Source organism: Carya illinoinensis, chromosome 11, assembly GCF_018687715.1.
Source record: "Carya illinoinensis cultivar Pawnee chromosome 11, C.illinoinensisPawnee_v1, whole genome shotgun sequence".
NCBI lineage: Eukaryota > Viridiplantae > Streptophyta > Magnoliopsida > Fagales > Juglandaceae > Carya > Carya illinoinensis.
In genome coordinates, this window is record NC_056762.1 from 25,087,301 (window position 1) to 25,102,174 (window position 14,874).

Consider the following 14,874-nt stretch of genomic DNA (forward strand, 5'->3'; position numbering starts at 1 on the left):
TCCCGCACCCCATCTACTCCAATAGCATCCACGGCCCACTTAGCCCAGAAACTATTTTTGCGCCCAAAAATACATGTTTTTATCCAAATTGTAAATTCAAATTTGTAAATATGACCATAATTTAAAAACTAATAACATAATTTTTAAATTTGTTAGTGTATATTATGTGTAGTTAATATAACCTAATGCCAAGGCAATATAAGAGTCCAACATTGCTTAAGAGAGACTCTTATATTGTCTTGGCCTCTTAATAACATATATTTATAAATACGTGTATATATATATATATATATATATTTATAAGTAGAGAGGCAAGGGCAAGGCCCCTCTAGGGCCAGCCCACTCCCCACCCCCGCATGGGTGGGTGCGATTGCCCGCCCCACCATGCAAGGGCAAGGCAAATGAGGGCAGGTAGCAGGTGCAGGGCCTCGCTGCCCACCCTTACATGGCATTATTGACTCCTCCCACACGTGTTTGTAAACTAAACAGGGCATAACTTATTAGAAGTAGAAGCTTACAGTCCACGCATTAAAGCCTCATTTTTTGTTCGAAAAAGTAATTGTTTTAACACCAGTTTTATAAGATTATCAAACGACTATCTTTTCATCTTGTATGCTTCAAAACTAAAAGACCTACTGTGATACCCCATATAATAAAGATAAGGGTAGGTGGTGAATGAAATCTCACATTGCTTGGGAATGAGGAGTTACTGCTCTTTTTAAGGTTTCAATGGGTCTCCAATTGTATCATTGACTAGTCCTTTTGGAGTATATGCCATGTGGTTTGGGCCTTCTATTGAGGCATTACAAATAATATCAGAGCCTATCCCAATCAGAAATGTGAAACTTGAGCCGTGTCACCTACAACGGACAGGCCCAACAAGGGTGTCGGGAATTTAAGAGGTGAAGATTGTAATACCCTATGTGATAAGGATAAGAGTAAGTGGTGAATGAGACCCTACATTACTTGGGAAAGAGGAGTTATTACTCTTTATAAAGTTCCAATAAGGCTCTAATTGTATCAATAACTAGTCCTTTTTTAATGTAAGCCATGTGGTTTGGGTCCTATTGAAGCATTACACCTTCAATTGTAAGTTTCGATGCAAAGAGACAATCTAGCCTCTCAATCCATTTCATCTTCCCTAGCTTCCCTACCACTCTTGATACGAAAGAATCCTCCTAAAAAATAATCCAAGTATGGATCTCCTCAATCACCCTTGAAATTAGAATTATAACATGCTTGTATTTGTTATTATTGGATATTGTTGGGAGTGCAATATTGATATTATTATAAATTAATATTTCAAAATATTGATATAGCTTATTGGTAAGTAGTCAAATTTTTCAGAGATATTAACTACAGTGTGACTACGAAAATTATATAATTTTTTCATAAAATTATGTTAATTAGTTTAAATGGGTTATATGCGTAAGTTAAATCCATTTGCATGAAATTGGTTGAAACAAAGCCAAATTAGTTGTGTCGTATTAACCTAATTCTAGTTGATGATTAAATAAATAACGTAGATCATGTCATGTCACCCACTATTTATATGAGTCATATTAGTGTTTCAAAGTCTAACCCATTTAATTAAACAAATCATATTCATATTGACTCATATAGTTGAATATTCATAACTTAACACAACACAAACAAAATTTGTGAACAAGAATTGCCGTCACTAATTCCATCTCAGTGTAACACCTTTTTTCCATGGTTGATGACCCATTCGAGTTTTTTTATTCTTCATCACCTTATCCCAATGAGACTGAGAAGAGAAAGATGTGGCAATTTTTAATTTAGGGGTATCTGCCTTGATTGAATAGACGACGGAGTCTGATATATTATTTGGAAAAGCAAGCACTCAGAACAATCTAAGTTGACGTATTAAGATTAACCTCGAATGTCACCACGTATCCTTCAGGTTGCATTACTCGGCTTCCGGAGATCCATAGGCATTGCTCCCAATCTGGCAAGTTAAAAGCTTGCAAGCGGAGAAGAAAAGAAAAAGAAAAATACAATTACAAGCACCGGAAAAGCAAGGGTTTCAGAATACAGGCCTGACGATTAAACATAAATCAATGGTTACTCAAACATTTATCTCAGTCGAGGGAAGAACTAAAACCGGTTTCCTTGCTTGCAATGTTCAAGCAGCTCTTTCAAATTGACTGAAACTACAGAAAAATGTTGATGCAAGATTTTCCATTATTGTAAAGATAACTCCTCTTCATGTTGGACTGCAATAAAGTCACCTTGGAACGGACAGCCCAAGCTCTGAATCAATTAAGAACACAAAGACATATCAGAAAAAGCAAACGAGAAAAACCAGTCTACATGGAAAATAGCAGAGATGCATTCAAATCATATTCAAGCGAACAAATCCTAAGTGCAATAACAAATGTGATGATTCTGTGAATATTGCCAATGTTATGTTTTAAGATACAGCTAACTTAGCCGCCCAATCCTCTATAACCAAGTGACCAGAGACTCGAATATTCTAAAGTAGTTTTCCACATTTTTTTAATTTGAATACATCGGAGGATTGATGCAGGGCCCACCTCCAAATGCAGCACAAATGTCTCACGTGCCATCAACTCCATCTGAGAAAAGGATCAGCTATGTTACCATAGAATTCTTATTCTCTTGTATATGAAACAAATTCAAGCCAAACACCTAGATCTGAAATTTTATTTGGTTTCATACTCTGTTCACTAGTCTTGAAAGGCCACCTCTAACTTGTAACCATTTCCATTTTTTTAGGTAGATTATCTTAGGAACTCCTTTAACTCATTAAGATTTCCAAATTTTTGGTAATTATCATAGGAACTTTTTTCTTTCGGTATCACTACATTGCTTGCACAAAACTAGCTTATAACCAATGCACCATAAGATGCCTATCTCAGAACCTTAACATTTTTTAGATTGGGCATGTGCGATAAGTAATAAAGAAAGCAAAACAGAAATCAGAAGAGTTCAGAGCAGGGGACCAAAAAGGGCATAGGTTGTATTAAAGATTGCCGAAGATTACATAAAAGACATTTTGGTGACTCCCATGGCAAAATGAACCCATAACTTTGGGAGAAGGGTGCTCTCCTATCTTTTGATAAGGAAAGAGGCACATACCAGGCGGTAGTGACTGTTTATTCAGGTGTTTGCAGAAATGATTAACTGAAATCATTATTGGTAGTTCACCCACTAAGGGAAAGGATCCACCGCCACATTTACCTCCACACTTTGAGAAGTGTGTTGTCACCCACCACCATATTAATTTAGCAAGAAGAAGAAGAAGAACAATAATAATAATATATTATTGCAGCTGCCAGCTGGTAGCAATAGAAGAGCCAATCCGCTCAGAATACGGGGGACTTCAATCAATTTTATCCACCAACATACTCTAGCCACACGGTAATGCTATCTTCTAAGTTAGTCTTTAGTAGGCGTCCCATTATACAACTGGCAAGTTAGCCATAAAGGGACCAAGTTTTCATTCCATTTCTGAAAATCTGATCATTTAGGCTTCTGTTACAACCTTTCCAGAGATTAGGACATCCATAGAATGGTCTTATGGAGTATTAAGACGCTCTTTCTTCTTTCACTAGAAAAACAAATAAAGTCTAATGTAGATGAAAGCAGCATTCCAAATGTGAATTATGGTGAGATTTCATGATCACTTGCAAAATATTCTAGCGGAAGCTATCTACTATAAGGTAATGGATACAAAAGTTTGGTGTTGGCTTCAAAGAAATCAAATGCATAAAGCACAAGAGAAGAGAGAATGGATGCAAAAACCAACGCGTTGGCCTCAAATAAATGATACAAGTGAAGCACAAAAGCAAGGAAACAAAAACAATGGTATAATAAGCAATGCCAAACATCAGCCACGTTAAACATGCATAGGACAATGTCTTGCAAATCTTGCCTAATCATGATGCCAGTAAAAAAGCTGTAGAGAATGTGTGCAGGCCCAATTTCTTGAAAATAGTGCAGATTTTTTATAGTTGCCATAATTCTTTAGCGTTAGGAAATATGACATTTCTGACTTTTGCTCAAGAAACCCACTATTGACAAGAATTTAAGCTCTTCTCCACATGAGAACGTTGTGCCTTTGAAAAGAAAGATATTACTAACACTATGTTCGCAGATAATTTGTTTAGGAAGAGCAATGGAAAAGATAATACTTTTTATGGAAAGGAAAGGAGTAAAAAGAATACAGATAAAGCTTCTCCTGTCCTGGATAGTATTGATGAAAATAGAGGGCACTAATCATCCATTGGTTGTTTTAATGAGAGAGAAAAGAACAGGAAATTTCTGTTTACATGGGCTATGCCTATTGACTTCATCAATAAAATCCTTGAGTATATATCAAACAAGAAAGGAACTGACCAGAAAAGGTATATTTTAATTTTTATCATTATCCCTTTCTGTCAATCATATGTTCCGTTTAGAGGGCTATTTAGCCTATTTTGTTCAAAGAACATTTCTCCCTACCCAAAACCAGCCATTTATAGGCAGAAAGCCAATCCTCAAAAGGAGCTGTAAGTTTCCTCATTAATCCCTCCCATACAAACCCCTCCCTTTAGATACTTAAGAGCATTGCAAAGAGAAAATGCCATTCCCTACAATATTTTCTATTTCTTTCCATCGAAAGTTATTTGGAAGCATATTGTAAGGTTTCAGGAGAGACTTTTGCGCATAGTTCTAAATAGTTTTCACATAATGTTAATACTTTTTCAAAGATACCAAGGCAAATTTCTAAGTAATAAGATGAATTGTGAAGCAGCTTGCATTAGCAGGAAGTCTACCATGTGTAAGCATTGGGAATCCATGAAGATGAGGTGTAAAAGAAATATTAAATTGACACCAGGTTACTGAACACAACATTTAGACTCTTCTTATTTTGTGTTTAACTGAACTATGAGCTATAGTGACTAAGTCAAGCCCAATATTGGACGTACAAGTCACGAAGCTCACTGACTGGCATTTTTTGTGGGTGGCTGTTTTGTTTTCAGAGTGGTTCTTGCTATAATTTTGGGATCTGAGGAACTGGCTTTTTGTAGGTGTGAATTCTCTGGAGATGATTCTGGATTTTAATTTTTCACTCATGTAGGTGAATGAAAACTCTCGGGTTTTTTCTCATTTTGGAGTTCAGCTGCAGGATGCAGTAGTTTTCAACCCTTTCTCAGTAGTTTCCAGCATGTTTTTACTAGGTTAATTGGTTTTCAGTCATTGGTTGTTTCCACTGAGTCGGTGGGTAGAGATTCATGGTTCTTCTGGTGGGAGTGGTGTGCCATGTTAATAGCATGGTGAGTTTTTTGGGTTGTAAAGTTGCTACCTTGCCTATGAAATACTTGGGCCTTCCGTTGGGTGCCTTCTAAGGCTAAAGCTATTTGGGATGTGGTTGTCGAGAAAATGTTGGCTGGATGGAAAAGATTGTATTTATCAAGAGGGGGGTAGGATTACCTTAATCAAGAGCACCCTCTCCAATCTTCCCACTCACTTTCTATCTTCATTTCCTTTGCCTGCAAGGGTGGCTAACCGGATTGAGAAGTTATTTCGCACTTTCTTGTGGGGTGGAATGGGAGAGGAAGTTAAGTTCCATCTAATTAGTTGGGATAAAGCTCTCCCACCCCAAATGGAGGTTTGGAGGTTCAGAATTTGAGGATTTTTAATAAAGCCTTGTTGTGGAAAATGGTTATGGAGATATCAATTGGTAGGGGAATCACTTTGGAGGAAGGTTATATTGATTGTAAATACGGAAGTGCTTGGGGTGGTTGGTGTTCTAATGAGGGGTAGGGGGGGCGTATGGTGTGGGTCTATGGAAATTCATTAGAAAGGGCTGGGAGAGTTTTGCAAACCATGTTAGTTAGGTAGTTGGAGAGGGTTCTAGGATCCGATTTTGGTTTGATATTTGGTGTAGAGAACGCACTCTTAATAGGGTGTTTCCATCCATCTTTTGTCTGGTTTCTGATCGGCTTGTCTCTGTTTCAGATCTGTTAGTCCGTTCTAATGGTTCCTTCTAGTGAGATTTTGTTTTTCTAGAACAGTTCATGATTGGGAAATTCGTGAAGTTTCAACGTTTTTCAGTTTTTTATACTCTTTGAGGCTTGGAAGCAATTATGGGGATGGTATATTGTGGAGGTCCAAAGGGAGCAATAAGTTTACAGCTCGGTCGTATTTATAAGCTGTTGACACCTCAGAATTGTTTTTCTTTTAGTTGGAAGTGTATTTGGAGATCTCATGTGCCTTCCAAAGTTGCTTTTCTCATATAGACTACTTCTCTTGGGAAAATTTTGCCGAAAGACAATTTGAGGAAGAGCAGTTTCATTGTTATGGATTGGTGTTACATGTGTAAGAAGTATGAGGAATCAGTGGATCATTTACTTTTGCATTTTGAGATGGCAAGGGCATTGTGGGATGGAATTTTCTGTAGAATCGGTTTGGCTTGAGTGATGCCTTTGAGACTGGTAGACCTTCTAGCTAATTGGAACGGTCTTCAAAGTTGTTCTTAGGTCAAGTGGATGCCATTTGGAAGATAGTTCCTTTGTGTCTTATGTAGTGTATCTGGATGGTTTTAATGATAAGGAGCACATTTTGGAGGAACTCCAAAATATTTTTGTGCACACCTTACTGTTCTGGTTTTTTGCTTTGCTTACGTTTTCCAGTTCTTAGAATGTATTTAGGTGTTTCTTTTGTATACTTTCTGTGTACATGGGTTTCACCTATTTCATTTGCATTAATAAAACTCTCTTATAAAATAAACCAATTTCCATAAATCCACCCCATATGCCCCCCCAACCTCATCAAAACACCAACCCCCAAGCACGTCCATCTCTATGATCAATAACCTCCTTCTAAAGTGATTCCCCCTCTAATTGATACCTCTTAACCATTTCCCCAAGAGGGCTTTATTTAATATCCTCAAGTGACAAACCCCCAAACCTCCATTAGAAATTGGATAGCAAACTTTGTTCAAACTAAGTGAAACTTAGCTTCCTCTCCCATATTACCCCACAAAAAAGCCCAAAATGACTTCTTAATCCTGCCACCCCTGCATACAAAGGAAACAAGGATAAAAAATAAGTGGGACGGTTGGAGAGAGTGCTCTTAATAAAACTAATTCTACCACCTTTCGATAGATACATCAGTTTCCACCTAGCCAACCTTTTCTCAATTTTCTCACCCACCCCACCCCCAAAGCCACATCTCCCAAGCATATAAAAGAGGAAATCCCAATTCACATGATCATACCCCTTTTCCATATCAAGTTTGCACAATAAGCCTGGAACTCCCTCCCTCATTCTATTATCCAAGCATTCATTGGCAATGAGAACTGAATCAAGTATTTGTCTCTCCCAAACAAAGGCATTTTGAGGCTTATAAATAATTTGTTCCATAGTTGTACTCATGCAGTTAGCAAGAACATTCAAGATAATCTTGTAAACTCCACTCCAAGACTAATAGGGCGAAAATCCTTCAACTCCGAAGCCCTAGGTTTCGTTAGGATGAGAGCAATGAAAGTTGCATTAAGGCATTTTTTGAACTTCTTGAAAGAATAGAACTCATGAAAGACAAGCATCGCATCATCTTTCACAATATCCCAACAAGCTTGCAAAAATGCTATAGAAAAACCATCAGGTCTAGGAGCTTTGTCTTTTGCCATCCCATTAATCACCTGTTGAATCTCATCTTCTTCAAAAGGTCTTTACAACCATTTGCACTATGAGGATCAAGAGACTCAAAACCCAAACCATCAAGCTTTGGCCTCCAAGTAGCTGGTTCAATGAGAATATTCTCATAGTAACACACTATATGGTCCTTGACCTTGAACGGAGAAGAGAATATACAATTATTTGAATGAACCATCTCAATAGCATTACTACGTGGATGTGAATAAGCTGCTCTATCAAAAAACTCCGTGTATTTATCCCCTTCTTTCAAACAAAGGGCCCAATATTTTTGTAACTAAGAAATCTCCTCCATCAACAACACCCTCTCAATTTCAATCACCACCAAACATTTCCTCAACAAGGACTCCTCAGATGGAGCTCCTTTCACCTCCCTCCCCTCCAAGTCCTGTAATTCCTCCTTAAGGTAATTCTTCTTATTTGAGTTTCAAGTTATCAATAATAACTTAATAAGCACTTTAAGCCGAAACAAGCACATCCTAAGATTTAACTATACAGCGTGAAAAACTGCGTACTCTTATTGTATAGAGCTTCTAAATACATTCTATACGTGGCTTATACATGAGTAGAAACTTTATTCGAAAGACTTAAAAGGTCCAGTCCATGTGAACAAACTGCAAACTACCTTACAATCAAAATTGGCCGCCGAGAAAATGTCATGCACGTGGAAACAAGAAAGCAATGCATCTTGTGAAAATGCATAAATTTCTTTTTTTGATAAGTGAAAATGCATAAATTTTACAAGTAAATGATACTTTCATATGTTACAGTTAAGGGCCACCTTCCTCAAATACCATTTTAAGAGCATTGATATAAATCAACCATCAAGATTCAAGCCTCAAACACAAGTTCCTATCCTTATAAAACTAAGCATTCTTGACGCTACTAAGAGACAACTCATTTTCATACTTGATAATTGCCAGGTCCAGCAAATTCCCATTTTATTTCTTTCAACCAACTCATCTTATGTGCCTGCAGGAACCAAAATATTCCAGTTAGATAGTAATAAGATCTTCCACCAAAGCACTTCCGGCCACAACCATTGCCCCAATTCACCTTACTCATGAAATATAACTACTACAAAATCCAAAAACAGTGCTTCAGTGTCTCCCCCACAACCTTGACTATGACGATTACTGTATCCTAACGCAACCATGCACTACATTGGTATGCACTACATTGGTATAAGGATACAAGGTACGATACAAGGTACGATACAAGGTAATACTTTTTTATTTTTGATAAGAGGATACAAGGTACCAAATTACCTGTCACTTCAACAATCAAGCACAACAGAAATTCGCATGTACGGTATCTATAAAATACGTGACCAATTAATTTTAAGTTGACTTTCAACAGTTTAATACCCATCACTTTCTTCCAATTCAGTTCCAGCTTTCTAAACGCGATTTCAAAAGAACGCAAAGAAGACAATTGGAGAACCAGCTGCGCAATTCAAAGCAATTGAGGAATGCTTAAATTGGGTGGTAGCTGAAGCAAGCAAAAGCCACTCACACCAAAGAAAAAAGGAAAAAAAAGAGAAGAAGATAATTGTTTTTTATTTATTTTACATGAGATTAGAGGCCTGGAGAGGTGCAGCAGAGTGTACCCTGCAAGACCGCTCGGCAACTACTCGATGTTGTGCTTAGGCACGACGTCATCCTCGCGACTGCCACCGCGCTGTGCAACGGCAACAATGACTGCACGCTTCCCAATTCCGAGGGACACCTACAAAAATCAAACAAAAGAAGAAACTAAAATGAGAACAACTGAAAAAAGTTAAAAACATATGTAAACTAAAAGATAGAGACAGACCTGAAGAGTGAGAACCGAGAAAGAGGAATGGAAGTGGATCTAGAGGGGAGAGGGACGCGCGGAGAGGTGGGCGCCGCGGATTTGGTGAGAGGAGATGTGCGGAGGCTAGATCTAATGGCGGATTTGACGGATGATAGGGATGCTCTGCAGACGAATCTATTGCAGGCCGAAGCCATTAAAGGATCGAAGAAGAAGAAGAAACAAGAATAATGCGACGATGTGAAAATGATTGGGAGGAGGTTGCAAGGGTTTAAGGTTTTAGCCTTATTGGGTCGTAGTAGACTGCCTCTTAGCCATTTTTCTTATTTATTTTTTAATAAAAAAAACATACTACTCACTTTTATATTTTTATATTTTAATAGATAATAACAGACTTACTGCCACTTATTACCTATTTACTTTTTTTATTATTTTTTAATTACTTTTTATTATTTTTTAACTTAATGGTTAAATAAATAATTAAAATTATTATTATTCTATTTTAATTAATAGGGGTTGGTTCCGACTTAGATGAGTCAAAAAACCCACATCTGACTTGGAGTGGGAGGTCAGAAGTGATTTGACTAGACTCTGATTGTGATTGGGGCAAGGCCGACTTACGAAGGCCCAAGAACTAATCTGGTATTGGACTTCTCATTTTCAAAAAATTTCAAAATTTGAAAAAAAAAAAAAAAATATATATATATATATATATATAATAAAATCACCAACACCCAAATGGGCTTCCCATTTTAAAAAATTACAACTAAAAAATAGTTACAAAAAAACTTAAATACAATGAATACATAATATACATTACAAAACCAAAGACAAATAGATGCACAATCACAAACACAATGTAAATAAAAAAGGATAATTATAAGGTTATTACTTTTCTACTACCTATTTATTACTATTTTTGTATTTTTATTTTTTTAATTTTTTATTTTATTTAATGATTAAGAAAGTGACTATTAATAAAATTATATATTTTTTTAATTTTTTTTCTTTATGATTAAGGATGTTAAAAAAATACTTAAAAGAAAATGATAAAAAAAAATTCAAATATTCTATAAGTAGTAAGAGGGTAGTAACCCTATCACTACTCAATAAAAAATATAAATGAACTTTTAAACAACCTATACAACCACAACCAAACAATAACCTCCACAATCACAAGTTCACAACATGTCAACCATCTCAATGACAACCACAATCATCACCAAACAACCATGGTCTACCACAATCACAAACAACCCTTACCAACTTCACAAAAGTCCTTAACCAATTTACAATATAATAATGTATAAGAATTAAAAAAAACTACAAAATAATAAGTACAAATTGACAATAATTTTTAATTTTTCAACACCATCAGCCTACAATTAAAACCATCCTGCATTGTTTTGAAAATTAAAAAAAAAAATAGAATAAACATTATTTTGAACTAACAAAAACAAACAAGGCTTTTTTATTCTAATGGAATTTCATTTATCACCAATAAAGGGGGTTCTCCATACCATGATGAGTCTGTCTCAATCATCTACAATTATTCTAAGGTTCACAGTTAGGTCTACAAAATTATAAAAATTATAAGTTAAATAATTAAAACATTAAAAATATGTAAATAATCATTTAAAAGTGTAATATTACCCAATTTAAGCCTATATTTCTCAACATCAACGGTATCTAGTCCAATAGGCTTTGAACTTAGCTAGTTTTTTATACAAAAGAGGGCCTCCATGGTGGTTGGAGCCAATGAATTTCAATAAGTATCCAACACGCAACCACCTGCACTAAACATCGACTCATAGGCAATGGTAGTGATATGAAATGCATCCTTATGTATCTCGACATCTTTCATAAAATAATACTCAACCTCAGACTTACACTGCATAATATTCCTTGATGCACAGATTTGATGATACTTTTGCAGCAAAATAGATGAACTCTGTGCATTTGTGTCATCTAAGGAAGATGTCGAGCCGATTGGGTATGAGGAGCTACCACCTTTGGTTAAAGGTTGACCATTGTTGTTGTAATGGCTATATAAGTCATCAATATCATAATTCATCTCTCTAATAAACTTATCAGACTTCTCATCATCAAGGACGTGCCTAATCCGAAATTCTATAATAACTAACTTACATCGGGAGTCAAGAATCACAATTACAAATAATAATCTATTTATCTTCTCAACATCCCTCCAATATTTATTATATTTGGATTTCATCCTCATAACTATACATTCAACAATCCAACAATGTCAATACAAACTCTATTGCAAGTGATCATAAAAGCCTCGAGAGCTCGTCGAAGTACACATTCGCAGTAGGATATTTGGAACCAGATATTCACATAGTTATGTCACAAAATAACTTTAAAAATTTAACAAAATACCTCACATTAGCTCAATCAACTATATCCTATGCACCAAACCTCCTTCTCCCCTATTGACTACACCAAAGCATACCTTAAACCCCTATTCTCGACCTCCATATGCTCAAACACTCTTTGGTACTTCTGTGCTACATCCAACATCTTGTATGTAGAGTTCCATTTAGTCGGAATGTCTAGACTCAACATATTAGAAGGTGGGATCTCAAACTATTCGATTATTGCCTAAAACTTGCCAAGTCTTTGATAGAAAGCTCACACATATCTCACAAGGTTGCGGACTTAGGTAATCATCAATCTCCTTCAACCCCTTAGCAACTATGAAATTGATGATATGAGTACAACATTAAACATGGATAAGCTCATGCTCACGAATGATATCCTCTTTTACCATTATATTCCACCTGAACCAATCAATTGCAATGTCATTGGCACCGGCATTGTCAACTATAATATAAAATACTTTTCTAATCCCTTAGTCTTTTATAGAGTTATTCATATCTGCTCCAATGGATAAACTCTTGTGATCAATAATTTCTTTGAAACTAATAATCCACTAGTGCAATATCTACTCACTGTCAATAAAGTAGGTTGTGATACACATGTAGCTGACATTCTGTTTGGACGTCCATGTATTAATCATAAGCGACACTCTCTGGCCAATGTTATTTGGCCTTCTCCTTGGTATGTCCCTTCAAACAATCTCACATCACCATATACCATGAAGGCATAAGAAATCATGGCTCAAGAGTGTGCACAAATTTATGGAAGCCATTTTTTGTTAACAGTGGTAAAAGGTATGTCATCACAGATGATCATTTCCGCAAACAAATCCCTCAACATCTTTTCACTGTATTGAGGAATTGACAATTTTTTAATCTGCATACTATCAGTGCTCATAGAAGTTTCATAACTAAGCTTCATCTGATCATTGACCACCAACCCCTTGTGTATCTTATATCGCTGGCAACTCGAAAGATATGCTATTAATACATAGGTGCATTGCTTTTTCGAATGAAGCAACACAAAGTTGCCCATAGTGGTGGCATCTCGCTTGTGGGTTCTGACGATCACCGAGAATTTTGGTAAAATGTTCTCATTTCCACGACCTTTTTTTACTAGGTCATGGTGGTTGATCGACATCAATTATCAACTCCTTCTCCTCATTAAGCATACTCATCTTCTATATCAACTGGGACTCAACTACTTGCACAGGAAATAGTTGCTCTAGATGTGAATTTAGGGGTGGAAGTACTTGTCAGTATAGGAACTGTGGCATTCCCTTGTGGACGATTATCCCCAATAGGTTTAGCATCCATATCCAAATCAACTGTGCTAAAAATAAATAAATTAGAACAAACAAATTAGAAGAAAAATAACATGTATTGCATATATATATAGCCTATAACTATACTTCTATGTAGGCAATCCATTGTGCAGGTTAAAGTCTCAAAAATGGTGAGTTTTGGCCATTGCAAAAAATTCAACAGCACAATAGCATTTGAGAAAAAAACTAAAGTTCAATAGCATAGTAGCATTTGGGAAGAAAATTTAGTAGCACAATATATTACCAAACATGATAACATTTAGCAGGATATGAAAATATTGATATTAAGAAAAAATTTACTACACACCACACATAATTTCTTTTTCTCTTACCAGATGTGTATTGTTATGGATGATGAGTAGAAAAAAATAATTAGTTTAGGAAGAATAAAACAAAAAATAAATAAATAAAAATAAGTGTGGCATGTGGAGATGATGAGTAACAAATCTCTAATATTAATATTCAACAACACAGTAGTAGGATAATATTAATATTTATTCTGGAATAGGAAAATAAACTTGCAATAGCATGAAAAGGAAAAAAAAATAACTTGTAAGCCATTTACCAAACAACAATTTTAACATAAACACAGTCCAACCTAAAATATATCAATCCCACCAAATAAAGTAGTCACTATGAAACTAACACATTTTTAGCTCAATTGGAAGTTTAAACCTAAACTAGTATATCAATCTCACACAATTTTAGCTTAACTAGAAACCAATCCCAACAAATGAACTCTCTCAACCCCATGACAATGGACCCTCTGGAACATTATGCTCAATAAAACCTTTTCAAGAATGATATATTTTAAGTAAATCAATTCTTTATCTTTTTTAAAATGAAATTAGATACTTAGCTATGTAAGATCATTTTTAGAATATTGACCAATTTAGAGGCGAAGGCTAAAGTATTCAAAGTTTAAGTATATTTTGCAGTGACAAAAGTTGAATCATGATATCTGCCATATATTTGGCTAAGCTTAATTTGTAATATAAATATATTGGTATCTAATCTCAGTTATTTTCTGAATAATCATGTGCTAAACTTTATGCACAATAGGAGTGGGTAGCAGGGCTGCTCCCATCTACACTACTCCCACATGGGAAGGCAAACTCCTATCTGCCAGATGCGAGGGTGGGTGGCCTTGTCCATATCTGGTGCCCCCAACAGGAGTGGGGGCCAGGTTAGGCCCAACCCTACCTTTCAAAACCACTACCCCACCTCTCGCATCTATATGTATAAATAATAAATATATAATATATTTATATTAAAAAAAAAATCCCCAATAATCAAAACAACGCCATTTTTTCATAGACAAAACATCATTGTTTTGATAAGTTAGTTAACCCCCCCTTCTTACGACCCCCACTTTTAGACTCTCTCTCTCTCTCTCTCTCTCTCTCTCTCTCTCTCTCTCTCTCTCTCTCTCTCTCTCAGAGTAGTTCATCTGTTGTACACCGTCTAGCCATTCTCCATCGTCATCCATCAATCGCATGCTTAGTCTGTCACCGAAGGTAAGTTCCCATCGCAGACTCAAACGCCAATTATGTTTTTTTTTTTTTTTTTTTTTGAGTTATGGAGGATGGGATTAAATTGAGGAGTTGGAGGATGTGCATGTATTTTGATGTTTCTAATTTTTAAATTGTGAATTCAAAATTGGGGTTTTAG

The 14,874-nt window shown here is 35.9% G+C and overlaps 1 protein-coding gene across 8 annotated transcripts; it reads right to left on the reverse strand.

The window, feature by feature from the left end:
* Positions 1–1,993: 1,993 nt before the first annotated feature.
* LOC122281889 (protein NONRESPONDING TO OXYLIPINS 2, mitochondrial-like) lies at positions 1,994–9,800 on the reverse strand. 8 transcript variants are annotated; one of them, XR_006230341.1, is made up of 5 exons: positions 9,501–9,799; positions 9,295–9,413; positions 8,595–8,657; positions 2,559–2,600; positions 1,994–2,274 (listed from the first exon to the last, which is right to left on the reverse strand). XR_006230341.1 is itself a non-coding variant. In XM_043093749.1 (4 exons), exons 1-3 carry the CDS (start codon positions 9,674–9,676, stop codon positions 2,581–2,583), a joined length of 315 nt encoding a protein of 104 aa, XP_042949683.1. In that variant the 5' UTR covers positions 9,677–9,800; the 3' UTR covers positions 1,994–2,274; positions 2,559–2,580. The 8 variants fall into 8 exon arrangements, 4 of the variants coding, with proteins under 4 accessions (XP_042949683.1, XP_042949680.1, XP_042949682.1 ...); XR_006230339.1 differs by having other exon boundaries at positions 9,257–9,413; XR_006230340.1 differs by lacking the exon at positions 2,559–2,600.
* Positions 9,801–14,874: the final 5,074 nt, after the last annotated feature.